We start from the raw sequence: 18,130 nt of genomic DNA, 5'->3' as shown, positions 1-18,130 counted from the left end.
AACCTCATTGATTCAGAATGTTGGTGATTGTGCTTCATACCTGTGTGTTTTAGTATAGATTAGGGAATGTCATATGAATGAACACACAAATGCAGGATGTCTGAAGTAGCTACCAGGGAACCCAGCCAGTGAGCATCACACTGCTTTCATTGGAGTGCTTTGCCACTCTCTGACTGCATTCGTTGTCTGGAAGGGAAGGTAATGTGCTCTGGAGCTTCTATGCGTTGTCCCATTTCATCTTGACAACAGTGTTCCCAGCAGGGATCATCCCTGTTCCCATTTTACAGAGGATGGGACAGGCTGAGAATGGTTAAATGGCTTGCCCAGAGTCACACAGCAAGTGTAATTTACACAGCCTCTCTGATTTCAGAACCCGAGTTCTTTCCATCTTGCTGTGCTATGAAGTAATGGTGTTCACTTTTAACTTACTGGTGTGTTTGCAAAAAATACATATACTTAGATTAAGTTAAATATTCTTGTAAATCTTAACTGTATTTTTTTTAAATATATTTTATTGATTTTTTACAGAGAGGAAGGGAGAGAGATAGTTAGAAACATCGATGAGAGAGAGAAACATCAATCAGCTGCCTCCTGCACATCTCCTACTGGGGATGTGCCCGCAACCAAGGTACATGCCCTTGACCGGAATCGAACCTGGGACCCTTCAGTCCGCAGGCTGATGCTCTATCCACTGAGCCAAACCAGTTTCGGCCTTAAATGTATTTAAAACTAGAATTAATGACAAAAAGGGTCTGCAAAGAAGAGTATTGGGATTCAAAACCTATGGCCTATGCAGGATGAATATGAGATCTAGGTTTATTCCTCTGGCTGTAGTTTCTTTCAGTGGGTGGGGGAATTGACTATTTTTAAGATGTTGCTGTTTAACTTAATAACCAGGATTTCCAATTTCTGCTCGACTCGGCTCCCTTCAAAAAATTTTCTTCCCATTTCCTCAGTGCAGCAAGCATGTGAAAAACAGAAATTTAATTAGACTGTTTACATTTATAAGTGTTGTTATACCAACTTTAGTAAATGTATTCCAAAAGTACTATTTTTTGTTAGATTAACCGCTAATTGGATAGCACCAGTTTTGCTGAACACATTATCAGTTGCTGAGCAATGTTAGCATATACTTTCAGCCAAGACAGTGAAATGAAACTTAACTTCTGTACTTATATGTATATGTACATATATTTATACTCATGTGTGATATGTGTATACATGTAAACAAAGGCGTAACATAGCCATCATGTAATAGTAGCAAGTGTTTTCATTTGCAAATATATAATTACTAGAGGCCGGTGTGGAATTAGTGCACTGGAGGGGGTGTCCCTCAGCCCAGCCTGCACCCTCTCCAATCTGGGACCCCTCAGGGGATGTCCGACTGCCAGTTTAGGCCCGATCACAATCCGGGACTGCTGGCTCTTAACCGTTCGCCTGCATGCCTGCCTAATAATCCCTAACCACTTCTGCCTACCAGCCTGATCACCCTCTAACCACTCTGCCAGCCCGATTGCCCCCAACTGCCCTCCCCTGCCAGCCCGATTGCCCCCAACTGCCCTCCCCTGCTGGCCCAGTCGCCCCCAACTGCCCTCCCCTGCCGGCCATCTTGTGATGACATGGGCATGGCCATCTTGTGACCACATAGGGGTGGCCATCGTGTGTGCAAGGGTGTGACAGTAAATTTGCATATTACCTCCTTATTGTATAGGATACACAGTTATACATCTATTCTTGGTGGAATAGGAGATTAACCAAATTGGGGAAACAACTTTTCATGCTCTGGAAGAGAGAATGTTATTTTAAATATATATTTTTATTGATTTCATTTTTTAAAATATATTTTTATTGATTTCAGAGAGGAAAGGAGAGGGAGAGATAGAAACATCATGATGAGAGAGAATCATTGATCGGCTGCTTCCTGCCCTACACTGGGATCAAGCCCACAACCCAGGCATGTGCCCTGACTGGGAATCAAACTGTGACCACCTGGTTCATAGGTTGTCATTCAACCACTGAGGCACACCAGCCAGGCGAGGGAATTTTTTTTAAAAAATTAGTTAATTATTAGATCAAATCCCATTCAATTTTCATTTACCCAGAAGGGTCATTCCTGACAAACTCTTAAAACACATTCTTGTGAATTTTTTTTCATTCTGATTCTGCTTCTTTCACAGGTGATACGTGGCACTTAAGGAAAATGGATTGGTGCTATGAAGCTGGGGAGCCTTTGTGTGAAGAAGTAAGGTTATTTTTATATATTTCACTCTTTAAAATGATTGTGTTTATATGGTATTTTCATACAGGATACTCATCCTAACTCATGAATAAATTCTAGAGAAAGATTTAATTTGTTTAGGATTCAAAAATGTATACATGCATCTACCTTTACTCTTCCCTTCCTGTAGTTATTTGAGAGCATTCAGAGAGAAGGTCTCAGCCAAGTGGGACTATTTCTGACATCTGTGTTAAGTCCTCTTTTGGTAAGAGAGTGTGTTCCTGGGAATGGTGGTTCTTCATTAGGAAGCAGAGAACTTTAGCGAACAGAAGACATTTGAACTAATGAAAGAATTTGGAGATACACTCTGAATTTTGAAACCTGAATATTTTAATCTCTGAGTTGATGGCAGAATTCATCTTACCAACCAATTACTTAGGCTCTGATCTTAACTACATCTCTAGATCCAGCCAAACTCTTAGGGTAGCCTCAGGAACGGTTATATCACAGGATAGGTGGGGTCTGGTTAATCTTACCCAAATAGCATCCAACCTCACGGCATTAGAAGTAGACCCAAAATGAAGCTTTGTGAGAATGTTTAGACAGTGAAACATGGTCAGCCACCCCTCCCCTATCTGCCTGCTTCTGTTCAGTAATATACAGTGGCAGTGAACATCAACAGAGGTTGATTGAAGCAGGTGTACTGGGGTCATCCCTCAAACACTCTTTGCTGTGTCGTGGTCAATAACAGTATGGAGAGAGGACCCTCTTGAATCTTGGACAGGGATTTGACTGCCCAGAGTAAGAAGTGGACCTAAAGAATCTTCAGGCCCTAGCCGATTTGGCTCAGTGGATAGAGTGTCAGCCTGTGAACTAAAAGGTCCTGAGTTCTATTCCGGTCAAAGGCACATGCCTGGTTGCAGGCTCAATCCCCAGTAGGGGACGTGCAGGAGGCAGTCGATCAATGAGTCTCTCTCATCGTTGATGTTTCTATCTCTCTCTTCCTCTCTCAGATCAATAAAAATATTTAAAAAAAAGAATCTTCGGGACATACTAGTATAGTTTGGATGTCAAGAGTAATATGTAGTCACATAGTTTCCAGATTTTCTTCTCTGTTAAGTCCCAAATTGGTATCAAACAGTTCTAAAACTGTCTAGAGCAAACTCATTACCCTCAAAATTGCTCTCTTCCCGATTTCCTGCCTGTCTTTCCCATCCTGATCTTTTTCAGCCTGAAATGTGGCCAATCCAACTTACCTGCCACATTCTTATTTGGGCTCGGCCTTCAAAGGCCTGTCAGTTTTTCCACTCCTTCCTGAGTCCACTGCTGGCCTCCTGGTTCAAGCCATTTATTTTTCCTTTTACCTAAATTATTGCAACTGGCCTCCCTGAGCCCAGGTGTTCCCCACTTCAGTGTGTTATGCATGTAGCAGCCAGATTGATTTTCAAAAACTCCTCCTCAGAAGTCTTGAGTGGCTGTTTACAAAGGAACTAAAAGCTCCCTTTTTTCTATTCCACATCCCTTTGATCTGTGACCACCCTTTCCATCCAACCCCCTCCCCCCCCCCGTTACTCTGATACTGTCCACTCTAATCAGTCTAGTCTAAGCTCTTCCCTAACATAGCCATACTTATTCTTTTTTAAAAAAATATATTTATTGATTGATTTCAGAGAGGAAGGGAGAATGAGAGAGAGAGCTAGAAACATCAATGATGAGAGAGAATCATTGATCGGCTGCTTCCTGCATGCCCCGCACTGGGGATTGAGCCCGCAACCCAGGCTTGTGCCCTTGGCCGGAATCGAACCTGGGACCTTTCAGTCCGCAGGCTGACACTCTATCCACTGAGCCAAGCCGGCTAAGGCCCATACTTATTCTTGACATGACCTTGACTTTGTTCATTTTTTCATGAGAAATTTCTTCTCTTGTTTCATTCACCTTTCCAAATCCAACGAATCTTTTTAGGTTGGACTAAAACGTCATTTTCTGTAAATCAGTCTCATTATTTAACTAAAATGTCATCTTCTGTAAATCAGTCTCATTATTTCTCACCTCTCCCTTTCCTCTAATCTTCTATGATACTTATAGTTCCTACTCATAATTTGATATATAATAATAGACTGTTTTATAAGCCTATTTTCTATTCAACATCTGCTTTATCATTTATTCATTTATTTATTTCAAGGGTAATAGAGGCATAGGGTTCACAAACAAAAGTCCAGTGGTCTGTTTGTTCCTTGCAGAAGTCACAAGTAACAAAAACGAATTTCCATATTCCCAGGATGCAACACTGAAAGAGCTTATGCTATGTTCTGGAGACACTCTGCTTTTAACTGAAGGAAAACTTCCTTCTCCGGTAAGACTTTGCTTCCAATAGACACTGTGAATAATGGTTATTGTTGTCTCTGTCGACAGTCAGAAAGAGAACAAAGAACTTACCCCAAAGTCTACCAGACACAGCCATCATATTTTACATGTTAGGTATTTCCTTCCTATAAAATCAGTTGTATATACAGTTTTATTTTCTACCTTTTCTATTTAATTTGTGAACCTGAAACAGTTACAATGTATGACTTATCACAGTTTAATTCACTTTTTATCTTCATTGTTGGAAATTTATCTTATTTTAAATTTTTTCTTATAGTACTTAAAAACGAAATCGTCTTCAGATAGTTCTAAAGTGGAATTAACAAGTCAAAGGGCATGAACTTTTTAAAGACTTGAGAATGTATGTTGCCAAATTGTTTTCCCAGAGAGTTGTACTAGATTTACAGTCTTACCAGCAGATATGAGGGCTCCTTTCCCTCCTCTTTCATAAACACTGCATGTTCCCATTTTCTAAACCCATTAATTACTTATTTGTATTTTTAATGTGTACACATGTAAAGATTTTTTTTTAAAAGTTGACCCCAAACTCCAGCACTCTGATATCCATTAGCTTATGATTAGAAAATTCACACAGCCTAGAAGGCTATATAAAATGGAAAACAAAAGTTTCTTCTGTCTTTCTCCCCAGAAAGAGCCACAATTAACTTACTTGTCCTTTCAAGAAGAAAAGTGATACCTGTTTGTATGCTGAGTGTAAATATATGCATATATATTTAAAGTTTCCATACAGGGGATCATATTCCATACAGTGTTTTATATCTGTTGGTTTTTTCAGCACATACAGACCTACCTTATTCTTTTCCATGACTTCATGAAATTCTGTGGTATTTTACATACATGCTCTTTAAAGTTAATATTTGAATTGGTAATACTCATGATACAAAATTCAAAGTGTATAAAAAGCTGAACCAGGAAAAATAACTATCCTCCCTGCCCCCCAGCCACTCAGTGTGTCCCTCCAGAGGTAGCCAGATGCCTCTGTGTCAACACACAAGTAAGTCTGTGTGTGTACATAGTGCATATATACATATTTGTTATCCATATATAGGGGTGGATAAAAGTAGGTTTACAATTATGAGTACATGAAATACAAAATTATTCTTGTATTATTATTTACTAATTTATTGTTTGCATTGCAACTGTAAACCCACCTTTGCCCACCCACCTTGATGTGTAGCAATACACATCAAGTCATCTCATTCTATAGGTGGTATCTATATCTCCCATTGTATGGAGGTACTATAATTTAACCAATCTCTTTCAAAGAAGATTTCGGTTGCTTACAGTCTTTTGTTAATATAAATGACACTGCAAAAAATATAAATGTCCATTTATCTACAGAATAAATTCCTAGACCTACCACTCTATTCTGCTGCCATCAAAAATTGGCAGTGACTGTCTTTGTACCTGTGACTTTGTCTCAGGGCTCGTCCATCAGAAGGCAAATTCTCACCATGGATGGCAGGTCTAGGGCGTGGCATTTAAATTATGACAATTTCAAATTACTCTCCAAAAACTCTCCTACAAGTTTATACTTCTGCCACCAATTTACCCATACTTTCAACAACATATAGAATATTATTAAACTTTCTGGTTTTTGACAGTCTGATACGTAAAAAAATAGAATTTTGTTTTTCTGATTTATACTTATTTATTTCATTGAATGGAGGTTGAGTGTTTATTAATCTTCACCTACTTAATAAACAAGTTATTTTAATATGCATTTCTTGAAATATATATTTAAAATATTTTACATGGTTTTTTCACATTCTCATCTTCTGTAACATCTTTAATCCCTAATAAAACTATTAAAGTTCTTTACTAACAGACAAAAAAGGTTAGTGAAGAACCAGTTACATTAGTAAAACTAAAATTACAAGACAGGTTTAAGGAAATGTGCTTATTTCCTGTAGTGTGTGTACAGGAATCCAGCTTAGACCATTAGGCTGTTGATTCTCTCAAGTTCCCCTGGGAACTCGAATGAATGAAAACAGCCGGACCTGGGTCCTTGCTGCTCTCACGGGGCCTGAATATATTCATATAGTTGGTTCTGTCAAACATTTTCTATTTTGTTTATACTGTTCATGTCTGTAACTAGTGAGCTACTTCTAAACAATGAACATTTAGTCTTATTTTTATCACTTAAACTTTTTGATTGTAAAAACAAAAGTGTAATATATAGCAGTTATACATCTGAAAGGAAAAACAATAAGTTTGGGAACACTTTTTGTCAAGATGTTCCTCTTTATGGAAGTAGCAATGGAAGTTCACTTAATCTGTGTACCTCATAGCAGTGAGAAATGCTCCCTTCTCCAGGGTCTCCTGAACGTGCCCATCTGGTGGTACCAGCCTCTGGGGCCCAAGAGTCAGGGGAAGAGACACCTGGACCAGACGAACTGTACCCCTTCTCAAGGCGGGGTCTGGAGAGCTACTTCCACCCCAGGTGAGACCAGCAGAATCGCAGTGGCCTACGTGTCCTAAAGAAAATAGAACGACTGCTTCTGCTCTGAGGGCAAATGACATTTATTTCTTTTTTTAAATGTACGGTTGAAAATCAACCTATTTATTCCACAAGTCACTCCAAAGCAGTAACACCATCCTTTTATGCAGTGCTTTAAAACCAACCATTCACTATAAGGTACAATTTGTTAAAGTCTTTATGTCAGTATATTTTTTCAAGGAATTTTTATGCCCTCTCTCAGGGTTCTCCTGGTAGACTAGGATATGGAGGCAGCTGGGACAGAGGCAGGGCTGGAGTCTGTCCCCTGCACCCTGTACCCTTCACCGCTCCCCCCTTCCCCCCCGAACTGCCTGCAGGGCATTCCACACCCTCACTGCCTTCTGAACAGTATATATGCTCTGCTTTGCTTCTAAGTGGTTTCTCCACAGACAGAATTCAGCACATGTCACGATGAGCAAGAAATCACAGGTAGCGAGTTTGATTTTCCATTGTCAACAGTGGATTTCCATTTTGTTATAAAGAAAACACCAATCAGTCTCCTTTGTAACTGTAGATATATTATTAGGATCAACTCTTTATATATTGTTAATCATGCTTTATTTAGTTATTTAGCTTTGTTTTTTGGGGGGGGGGGTAAAGTATTATATACTTATATTTATTTTTTATCTTTTAAACCTCAGTATTGAAACTACTAAAAATGAATCAAGTTCTTCTCTCCTTACTCTTTGAAGTTAAGAATACATGTTTAGACCAATAAAATAATTTCATGTTGAATTAGCTATGAAATTAGCATTAAGTTATTTTTTGGTTGGGTCATATTAGATGTGTTAACTAATTCTAAAAATGCTATGGTAATAGAATAATAGTTACATGTAGAGTTGGCTACAAACATAAAAAGTGTGTTTAATCAGTGAGTTTTTCCATGAAAGTGAAGAAACAGGATCATTGTTTGATAGTCCTTCTTTATATAACAATACATGAGAAACATTTTTAAATCTGGAGTTTCCAAAAAGTATCTGTTAGCATTTGGTGTCCTTGAGATACAAGAAAAACCATTCATGAAGCTTTTTGTTTTAACTTATTTACAATCTAATTTTGTTGTATATTAGCAGTGTGCCCAACAATAAACTAAGAGATTTAATTAAAGCAAAAATGAGTTAAATTATTCTGAATTTTAAATTTAGTTGCCAAACTTTTATACCCAGGATTTTAGATGAGATAGCGTTTTATTTCCCCCTTTTTATAACAAATGTAGAAGGCCTTCTTACTCTCAAGGACTCTGTCATAAACATCAACCACATGACACCCACCCTGCCACATACTTGACAGACAGTGAGCATGCAGGTCTGCCCTCCCTGACTGTCGCAGTCTTTATACACGCGCAAGAAAACAGACAGAAACAGGTGGGATAGGTGTGATATGAGAAAGAAACAGGAAGGTGATACAAAGAATAAGGGCAAAGTACTCTTTAAGGAAGGAGTATCAAAAAGAACGTTCTAGTAGACACATGTGTGAAATTCCTCAAACCCCCACCAGTGAGAAAGCCATGGTCCTGTGCCAATAGTTTCCTCCCCTCCAAAGGCAGGAGGCCTGAATTGGAGGAACTGATTCTGAGTTACATGAATGGAATTGTATTAAAAGTATTTACAACATCAAAACATGGCATATATTTTAAAAATATGAAATAAATGCATTTAAGCTCCTTTCTAACATCTGGTTCTGTCCTCTGCAGGTGCTGCTGGTGATGTGCATGCGGATGTTCCCCTCCGCTACCTGGGAGACGTCAAAATCTCAGAAGATGCCACCTTAGGGGAGCTGAAGGCTCAGGTCAGACTTCTTCCTGCAGCGTACCTGAGTGGGGGTCTGGCTGCTTCCAGTGAGATATTAATCTATTCTTCTATCTCCTCTTCCCTCACTTACAGTCTGTTCTGATATGGCATGTGTTACATGCCATGTTCAGTGGTAAGTACCCAGCAGGCGACACGCACACGGCTCAGCTCCCTGGTCTTCTTTTCCGCCAGCTGCCCTTGCGGCTCTCATTCCTCCTCCTCTGACAGGCATGCTGTGCTTTCATTCAAATATACCCTCAGTGACTTGCAGCTTATGTTTATTTTTACCTTTTAGGTAAACATGATTTATTGAAACATTTGTAAAACATTCAGTTTAACCTTTACATTGTTTTTGTATCATTGTGATCCATGTGTTATATGTTGTTAAAGAGACAGTATCCATTTCCCAGGTCAGAATATCAGCTTTATGTCAGATTATAGTGTCTTCTTGTGTGTTAATATTCATAGAGAAAGAGTGTTTTGTCCAAATGGAAAGACTAAATTGAATACAACACTAAATGTTTCAGAAGCATCTTACTATTGTTGGACTGAAGTGAGCATCCCTTCTTCCTCTGGGAAAAATGTGGGGGCAGACAATAAGAGTATCAGTCACTAACGTTTGACCTGTGTCCTCAAAAAAAGCAGATGGTTTAATTATCATGAGGCCAAGTAGGAAGAGACCTGTTTTCCTCATACTGGATTGAAAGATACAAAGTTGCTGTTTTTAGGTTAAAATGGATGAATATTGGCCATTTTATATACTGCAACCTAAATAATATAAATAATTGCCTACTCCTCTAGAATTAGTGCATCAGTTTGGGGCTAGCAGTAGGATCCAAAGATACTGAAATATTTCAGAATCAAAAGATACTTCTTGGGCCATGCAGACCCTGCTGGAGAATCACAGGATGGATGTAGACGAGGCCCTTGCTTCCTCTACAGTGACCTCTGCTCTTGTGAGTTAGACTCATCTAAAAATTAATTTTAAAGTTTCATTTTCTAAAACATTCTGATCAAAAAAGAGTTTTGGGCTCAGATTTAGAAATCGAAAACTCACTTCTCTCTCAGCTGATTAGTCTGAGTTAGCTCTGGGAATGTTTCAGTAGATAGTACCATTACTCAAGATACTCTTTCCCTCAGATGTTCTTGTAGAGTGCTTCATTTCTTCCTAAAGCAGTATCTTTTTAAGAGTGCCTTTCCAAACCCTCGGGCAAATTTCTACATATGCCTGTTTCTTTTCTAGGCTATGACCTTGCCCTCCTTGTCGGAGTTTTTCATCCCGTCCCCTGCCTTCCTCAGAGCCTGGACCGTGGACAGTAAGCGCCCCGGGAGGCTTTTACGAAAAAACCAGCAGCAGCTCAGGTGGGTTCCTTGTTGAATTCAGTAACAAAGCCCGACCCTGGCAATTCCACATGTCAACTGGGTGACGCTTCTTACCATAAATCAAACTCTGGAACAGCTTCAGTTTCCATATTAAGTATAAAATGTAGCTTCATGTAAGTTTACTATGTTCCAGAGGCTGTGAACAGAATTCTGAGTGTGTTTTTTCTAGCTTTATTAAGCTGTAACTGATATAACATTGTGTAAGTTAAGGCATACAGCATGTTGATTTGATACACATACATTGTAAAACTAGCACCACCATAGCATTAGCTGACGCCTGTATCACATCACATAATTTCTTTTTCGTGGTGAGAACATTTAATATCTATTCTCTCAGCCCCTGGTAACTACCGTTCTGGTGCCTACTGCTATGGGTTTGGCTTTTTCAGATTCTATAATAAATAAATATTATACAGTATTTGTCTTTCTCTGTCTGACTTAATCTTATTATAGTGCCCTGAGGGTCCATCCATGTTGTCACAAACAACAGCATGTCTTTCTTTCTTGTGGCTGAAAATAGCCGTGTGTGTTTGTGTGTACACACGTCATCTTTATCCATGCATTTGTTTGTTGGTGGACATTTAGGTTGCTTCCATATCTTAGCTGTTGTGAATAATGCTGCAATGAACATGGGAGTGCAGGGATTTCTTTGATAGCCTGTTTTCATTTCCTTTCTCATTGATATCCTGAAAAAGTAGGATTGCTGGATCATTTGGTATGGTAGTTCTATTTTTAATTTTTTGAGGAACCTTCATACTGTTTTTTCACAATGGATGTATCAATTTACATTCCCACCAATAGTACACAAAGGTTCCCTGTCTTCCACATCCTCACCAGTACTTATCTCTTGGGTTTTTTTTTTATTTGTTTGCTAGAGGCCCAGTGCATGAAATTCGTGCATGGGGTGGGGGGGAGGTAGTGGGAAGGGTGTCCCTCAGCCCAGTCTGCATCCTCTCCAATCTGGGACATCCCTCTCACAGTCTGGCACTGCTGGCTCCTAACTGTTCACCTGCCTGCCTGCCTCATTGCCCCTAACCGCTCCCCTGCCAGCCTGATTGACACCTAACCACTCCCCTGCCGGCGATGGCCCCCAGCTGCCCTCCCCTGCTGGCCATCTTGTGGTGACATCACGTGAGGGCGTGATGCCACCTAGGCTTTTATTATATAGGATAATAACCATTCTAATAGGTGTGAGGTGAAAACTAGTGGTTTTGATTTGCATTTTCCTGATGACTAGTGTAGGATGTTGAGCGCCTTTTCATGTACCTATTGGCTGTTAGTATGTATTCTTTAGAAAAATGTCTGTTCATTTCCTCTATTTTTTTTTAATCAAATTGGGGTTTTTGCTATTGAGTTGTATGGATTTTTTATATATTTTGGGTATTAACCCCTTATCAGATTTATGATTTGCAAATACTTTCTCCCAGTTCATAGGTTGCCTTTTTATTTTGTTGGTTTCCTTTGCTGTGCAGAAGCTTTTTAGTTTAATGTAGTCCACTTGTTTATTTTCACTTTTGTTGCCTTTGCTCTTAGTGAAATCCAAAGAATCATTGCCAAGACCAATGTCAAGGAACTTAGGAGCTCTGTTATTTTTCTAGGAGTTTTATAGTTTCCAGTCTTAGGTTCAAGTTTTTAATCTATTTTGAGTAGATTTTGTGTATGGTGTAGTAAGATAGTGGTCCACTTTTCCCAGCACCATTTATAGAAGAGAGTATTCTTTCCCCATTGTATTTTCTTGGTGCCTTTGTTGTAAGTTAATTAAGCATATATGTGGATTTATTTCTGGGGTCTCTGTTGTATTCCATAATAGATCTAGGTGTCTGTTTTTATGCCAGTACCATAATGTTTTGATTATTATAGCTTCATAATATAATTTCATACAAATTCCATACAAATTTTAGGATTGATTTTTCTATTTCTGTGAAAAATGCCATTGACATTTTAATAGGGTTTGTATTTTACTTGTGGAACTCTTTGGGTAGTATGAACATTTTAACAGTATTCTTCTAGTGCATGAATACGGGATATCTTTCCATTTGTGTTTTGATCAATTTCCTTCATCTATGTCTTACAGTTTTCAGTCGACAGACCTTTCACCTCCTTGGTTAAATGTATTCCTAAGTATTTTATTCTTTTGGATGCTGTTGTAAAATGGAACTTTCTCTTTCTGATAGCTGAGAGTGTATGAAATGTAGCTAGCTGACTTTTGTATATTGATTTTGTATCCTGCAAGTTTATTTATTAGTTTTAGGTTTTTTTGGTATAGGGTTTAAGTTTTTCTAAATATAACCATGTCATCTGCAAATAGAAAGTTTAACTTCTTCCTCTTACGTAATTGCTCTGACTAGAACTTCCAGTACTACGGAATAACAGTGGCAAGAGCAAATATCTTGTCTTGTTCTTGATCATAGGAGAAAATCTTTCAGCTTTTCACCACTGAGTATGTTAACTGTGGGCTTGTCATATATGACCTTTCTCATGTAATTTCCTCTATATCCAGTTTGTTGAGTTTTTAACATGAAAAGATGTTGAATTTAGTCAAATGTATTTTCCTGCATCTATTGAGGTGATCAGATTTTATCCTTCATTCTGTTAATGTGGTATGTCACACTAGTTGATTTGCAGATATTTGACACAACCTAGCCATCTCTAGCATAACTCCCATTTGATCATGGTATATGATCCTTGTAGTGTATTATTGAATTCAGTTTGCTAATTTGAGGATTTTTGTATCTATGCTCCTCAGGGATATTAGCCTGTAATTTTCTTTTCTTAAAGTGTCCTTGTCTGGCTTTGATATCAGTGTAGTGCTGCCCTCATAAAATAAGTTTGAAAGAGTTTGAGAAGGATTACTATTCTTTTTTAAACGTCTGGTAGAATTCATCAGTGAAAACCATCTGGTCCTAGACTTTTCTTGGTTGGGAGATTTGTGATTTTTTATTCAATTTCCTTAGTAATAATTTGTATTTTCTATTTCTTCATGATTCATCCTTGTAGGTTACATGTTCCTAGGAATTTACCCATTTCTCCTAAGTTTTCCATTTTGTTGGAGTATAATTGTTCATAGTAGTATTAAAGTTCTATATATATATATATATATATATATATATATATATATATATATTATTGATTTCAGAGAGGAAGGGAGAGGGAGAGATAGAAAAATCAATGATGAGAGAGAATCATTGATCGTCTGCCTCTTGCACGCCCCCTACTTGGGATTGAGCCTGCAACCCGGGCATATGCCCTTGGCCAGAATCGAACCCAGAACCCTTCAGTCCACACACCGACACTCTATCCACTGAGCCAAACCAGCTAGGGCCATAGTCGCCTTAAATGTATAATACTTTGCTTATTAAGACAACTTAAAATTGACAAAAGAATGTTTTAAAAAATTAAATGTCACTATTATTTTATTATCAGGGAATATAAGTTGGGGAGGAGAACTGAGATCTGCTTAGAACCCCTTCAGAAAGAAGAACACTTAGGGTAAGAATTCCATGTCTTATCACAGTGGGTGGCTTCTCAGTAGTGTGGCAGATTAAAACAGATTTTGTTCTGTGTAACATGGAACCCATTTTCCATAGCAATTAGACTTGTTCAGTAAGTCCAAGTGCACACTAAGGCCACTCAGTCTTGAAAGACAAGCAGGATGCTGTGTTCCGCTCTGTTGATGCAGGTGGAGAGTCTGAAGTCAAACTGCCTTATAGCACCTCTCACTCTGGCCCTTCATTCTACTTTTTTCATCCTAATATCAAACCTGACATATTATGTCTCCCACGACTAGGATGTAATCTTTGCGAGAGCAAGTACTTTGTTTTTTGGTCATGGCTGTATCACCAATATCTAGAACAGTGCCTTTGTCATAGTCAAAGTATTTTTTGAATAAAGAAGCACCCCAAAGTTTCTTTCTGTTATTTTTTCACTATAGAAGAGTCTTTTAATTTTTATTTTTTTAATATTTTATTGATTTTTTACAGAGAGGAAGGGAGATAGTTAGAAACATCCATGAGAGGGAAACATCGATCAGCTGCCTCCTGCACACCCTCTACTGGGGATGTGCCCGCAACCAAGGTACATGCCCTTGACCGAAATCGAACCTGGGACTCTTCAGTCCGCAGGCCGACGCTCCATCCGCTGAGCCAAACTGGGTAGGGCTAGAAGAATCTTTTATATTGTACGCCATAAGCGTCTGTAGACGCAGTGGCAGACCTTCCCCACATGTGTCTGTTAAAAAAAAATGTCTTCCCTAAGTGGCAGCCCTGACCAACTTTAAAATCATTTTTCATGAGAATTTTCAGCTGAGAATATTCAAGAACACGTGAATTGTAATATATTTATATTTATAATATTCATTGCAAATTGATTTTTTAAATTAAATTCAAAATGTCATGGCGTGTGGGGATGGTTTCCATTTTGGACGCGTGGCAGTTAACTGAATAAGCCGTCTTGTTAGCATCACCGAGTGTTAAGATTCCTTCACCTGACATCCAGTAACTTTGATCGCGCTCTTTCAGCCACACTGACCTTCATGTGATGTGACTGTCTTAATACAAATTGTGTTACCAGTAGCTTCTCGGGGGGATTTCTGGATCAAATGATATGGACATTTTAAACCTTTTAAAATAAATTATTCCTTTCCAGATAAGTTATATCAATTTATGTTCACACAGTGTTTCTGAGTATTTACTTCACCTCATCCTCAGATCAACATTGAATATTGTCATTGTTTAAAGGTTTGCTTCATTGCTTTGATTGCTACTAAGATTGGGCATTTTTTTCAAAGGCTTGTGAGCCATTTGTAGTTTGTGAATTCTTTCATACATTTTGCCTGTTCTAATGGGGTCTAACGTGTGTGAGCTCTTTCTGCATGTCTGTTTTAAGCAGGATCTTTTGTTTTCAATAAGCAGTATCCCCTTGAAGCCTGTGCTCTCCACTTACTTAGACCCCTAACCAGCTTCTGGTTCCTCATCGCCCTCTTCACCCCAGCATCTGTGCTGACCCTCCACTCCCTCATGGAGAAGGTTCGGTCTCCTCCAATTACTCCTTTTCTCCCATTGCATCACTCTTTCCTTTGGTAAAAACACCAATATAACAGAAGTAATCTTTAAAATCACTCATTGTCACACCATCCTAAAAACAAGTGAAAGAGTAGTTTTCATTTCTCCCCCTCCAGCTTCCAGTCTTGCCTGCAGTTTTTACTTCATGTACATAACAGCTTCCATAGATCTTTTACTCCCATCTTTCTGACTGTTCTTTCCCTCCTCCCTGGCTACCCCACAGCAGTCAGATGTTTAGCGCTGCCCAGGCAGCCACTGTGGCTGGGAACCTCTCATCTGGGAGGAGCTTCACTCCATCCTGGGTCGGGATGAAAGGAAATGAGGGTTTAGTGGCAACCTCTTAAAAAATGAGAAGAGCTGGAGGGGAAGCTTCACACATCACCTCCCTCGTATCTATCGTGTGTTCCTCATTTTACTTCAAAGCTGATGTTTTACTGTTTTCTGGTGCAGCCCTCAGGACATGTTGCTGAGGACACAGATGCGCCTCCCTGGCGAACGGGCATATGCCCTGCCCGTGGACGTGGTGTGGGACGCTGCCCGGGGCACTGCCAGCTCCCTGCGGCAGCGAGTGGCTGACTTCTATTCCCTTCCTGTAGAGAAGATTGAAATTGCCAAATACTTTCCTGACAAGTTTGAGTGGCTTCCAGTGTCCAGCTGGGTAAAGTGTGGGGCTTCCTGCATAACAACAGCTTCCCTGCAAGTTTTCACAGAGGGAATTTAGTAAGAATGCGAGGTTGTTTCTTTATTCAAGATGCTTGATTTTTCTATAGAACCAGCAAATTACCAAGAGGAAAAAGAAGAAAAAGCAAGATAATTTGCAGGGTGCACCTTATTACTTGAAAGATGGAGATATTATTGGTATTAAGGTAAGTTTTTTAACAGCAACCTTCCCACTTTGACAAAACACCAGGATTAGATGGTTTCGTAGAAATGATTTATGAAATCTTCAAGGCACAGAGTCTTTTGTATATAAATTGTTCAGAGCACAGAACCTGAAAAGGGAGAGCAGACAGCTCTTCGTGTGGCCAGTGGGGCCTCAGCACCAAAACCCTAACTGTGGGTCTGACCTGAGTAAAATGCTGCTGTAGGTCTGAGGAGGTCCCTGCATTAGGTTACACTTCCTTCCATTCCTAGCTGGCTTTCTTTGTTGTAAATCATTAAAATCAGTGTCACTGAGAAACGCGTCCTTGACATGGGCCATTCTTACATTCCTCCGACAAACCTAGTTTGTTGCCAATACTTTTTAATTCTTTAATTCTTAAGTGAACTATTTACTGATAATAAATTGATTTAATCCCTTAATCACCACTTCTAGTCAACACTGTATTAGACAATTGACCCTCTTCCCTAAAAAGTAAATAAGGCTGTTTACCTGCCATGTTTCTGCATAGGACATTCAAGAGACCACAAGATCAACATCCATAACATTCTAAGGTAACTAGGAATACATCCAACAAGAAGCCTCTGAGGCCTCTCTGGAGAGGACCACAGACATTGAGTGGCGCTAACGCTTCAGTTTGTACCATGTTCTCAGAAGGAAGCCTCTCAGTAACGGTGTCGTCCCGGGAACCCAGACGGGTTACAGTAAAGAGGATAAACGTGGGAGAGCTCGGCCAGCGTCCTTGCCTGGTCAGCATTAGGACGGATGCTACAGCCCCCAAACCGACCCCCGCAGACAGGGAACTGACAGGTATTTCAGATCCACATTAAAAATGATTAGTCAGTAAGTGGTTCTGGGGAAATTGGTTCCATGTAGAAAAAAATGCAGTCATTTTGGTTTTCATAAAGAGGGCCCTCAAGCTTACATTAGCCCCAGGTCCCATAACATCTGTGCACCTCGACGCACACCAAGCACAGCAGCCAGTGTAAAGGCTTACATGTGAAAAGCAGTGCTTTCCAATCTTCAGAAGAATAGATGGAAGAAAATATTTGACTTGGGATTTCTTAAAATAAGAAACAAAATGCACAACTCAAAGTATTAATTAAATTGACTACATTAAAAGGAAAAACATATATCAAAAGAAACCGTCATCAGAAGCCAAGCCACAAATAGGAAAAGATATATGCAACAATAGAATTAATAAGGATCATTATCCAAATGTAAAATACTTCTACCAATCAGTTTCAAAAAAATACAATCGGGGAGAAATAGGCAAAGATGAATAATACCTGGCAATTCTCAGACAACTAAATGGCCAACAAGCAGATGAAAAGGTGGGCATCTTCCGGTAGCCAGGGAGCTGCGAGTCAGCAGTGATTTGTGGCCAGACCCCCAGCACTGCGTCTAGCCCAGCCGTGGGCAAACTACGGCCCGTTTGAAATGAATAAAACTAAAAAAAAAAAAGACCGTACCCTTTTATGTAATGATGTTTACTTTGAATTTATATTAGTTCACACAAACACTCCATCCATGCTTTTGTTCCGGCCCTCCGGTCCAGTTTAAGAGCCCATTGTGGCCCTCGAGTCACAAAGTTTGCCCACCCCTGGTCTAGCCGCTCTGGAAGCGGTCGGCAGCACTCAGGAAAGGTAATTCCACTCAGTCATCACCCCAGAAAAACTCACACTGGGAGCGAGGAGACACAAAAATGTCCACTGAGTGACAGCGTAGACTGGGAAGAACTTAAATGACCCTCAGAAAGGGGATACAATGGGGAAAAATACTGAAACAGGTATAGAACACAGCAGTTAAAATTTATAAACCAGAGCTTTGTGCATCCAGGTGAACATATCTGGTATAGAAAATGATGTCCCAGGATGTTTGTTTTTCACAGAAAGTCTAAGCCATGTAAATGCT

General features: G+C 39.4%; 1 protein-coding gene across 2 annotated transcripts in view; it reads left to right on the top strand.

The window, feature by feature from the left end:
* The window catches only part of USP40 (ubiquitin specific peptidase 40), a 75,358-nt gene that overhangs the window by 53,892 nt on the left and 3,336 nt on the right, over positions 1 to 18,130 (top strand). For both annotated transcript variants that reach the window (XM_081095374.1, XM_081095373.1), the window contains 8 exons: positions 2,178 to 2,242; positions 4,497 to 4,571; positions 6,920 to 7,046; positions 8,797 to 8,891; positions 10,137 to 10,255; positions 13,700 to 13,765; positions 15,787 to 15,994; positions 16,107 to 16,202. In XM_081095374.1, the coding sequence (XP_080951500.1) occupies positions 2,178 to 2,242; positions 4,497 to 4,571; positions 6,920 to 7,046; positions 8,797 to 8,891; positions 10,137 to 10,255; positions 13,700 to 13,765; positions 15,787 to 15,994; positions 16,107 to 16,202 (851 nt within the window). The remainder of the gene's footprint in view (positions 1 to 2,177; positions 2,243 to 4,496; positions 4,572 to 6,919; positions 7,047 to 8,796; positions 8,892 to 10,136; positions 10,256 to 13,699; positions 13,766 to 15,786; positions 15,995 to 16,106; positions 16,203 to 18,130) is intronic.

The sequence above is a fragment of the Myotis nattereri genome (genome assembly GCF_964212035.1).
Source record: "Myotis nattereri genome assembly, chromosome: 7".
Lineage (NCBI taxonomy): Eukaryota > Metazoa > Chordata > Mammalia > Chiroptera > Vespertilionidae > Myotis > Myotis nattereri.
The sequence above is the reverse complement of the archived record's forward strand: the minus strand, read 5'-3'. Positions and strand labels throughout refer to the sequence as shown.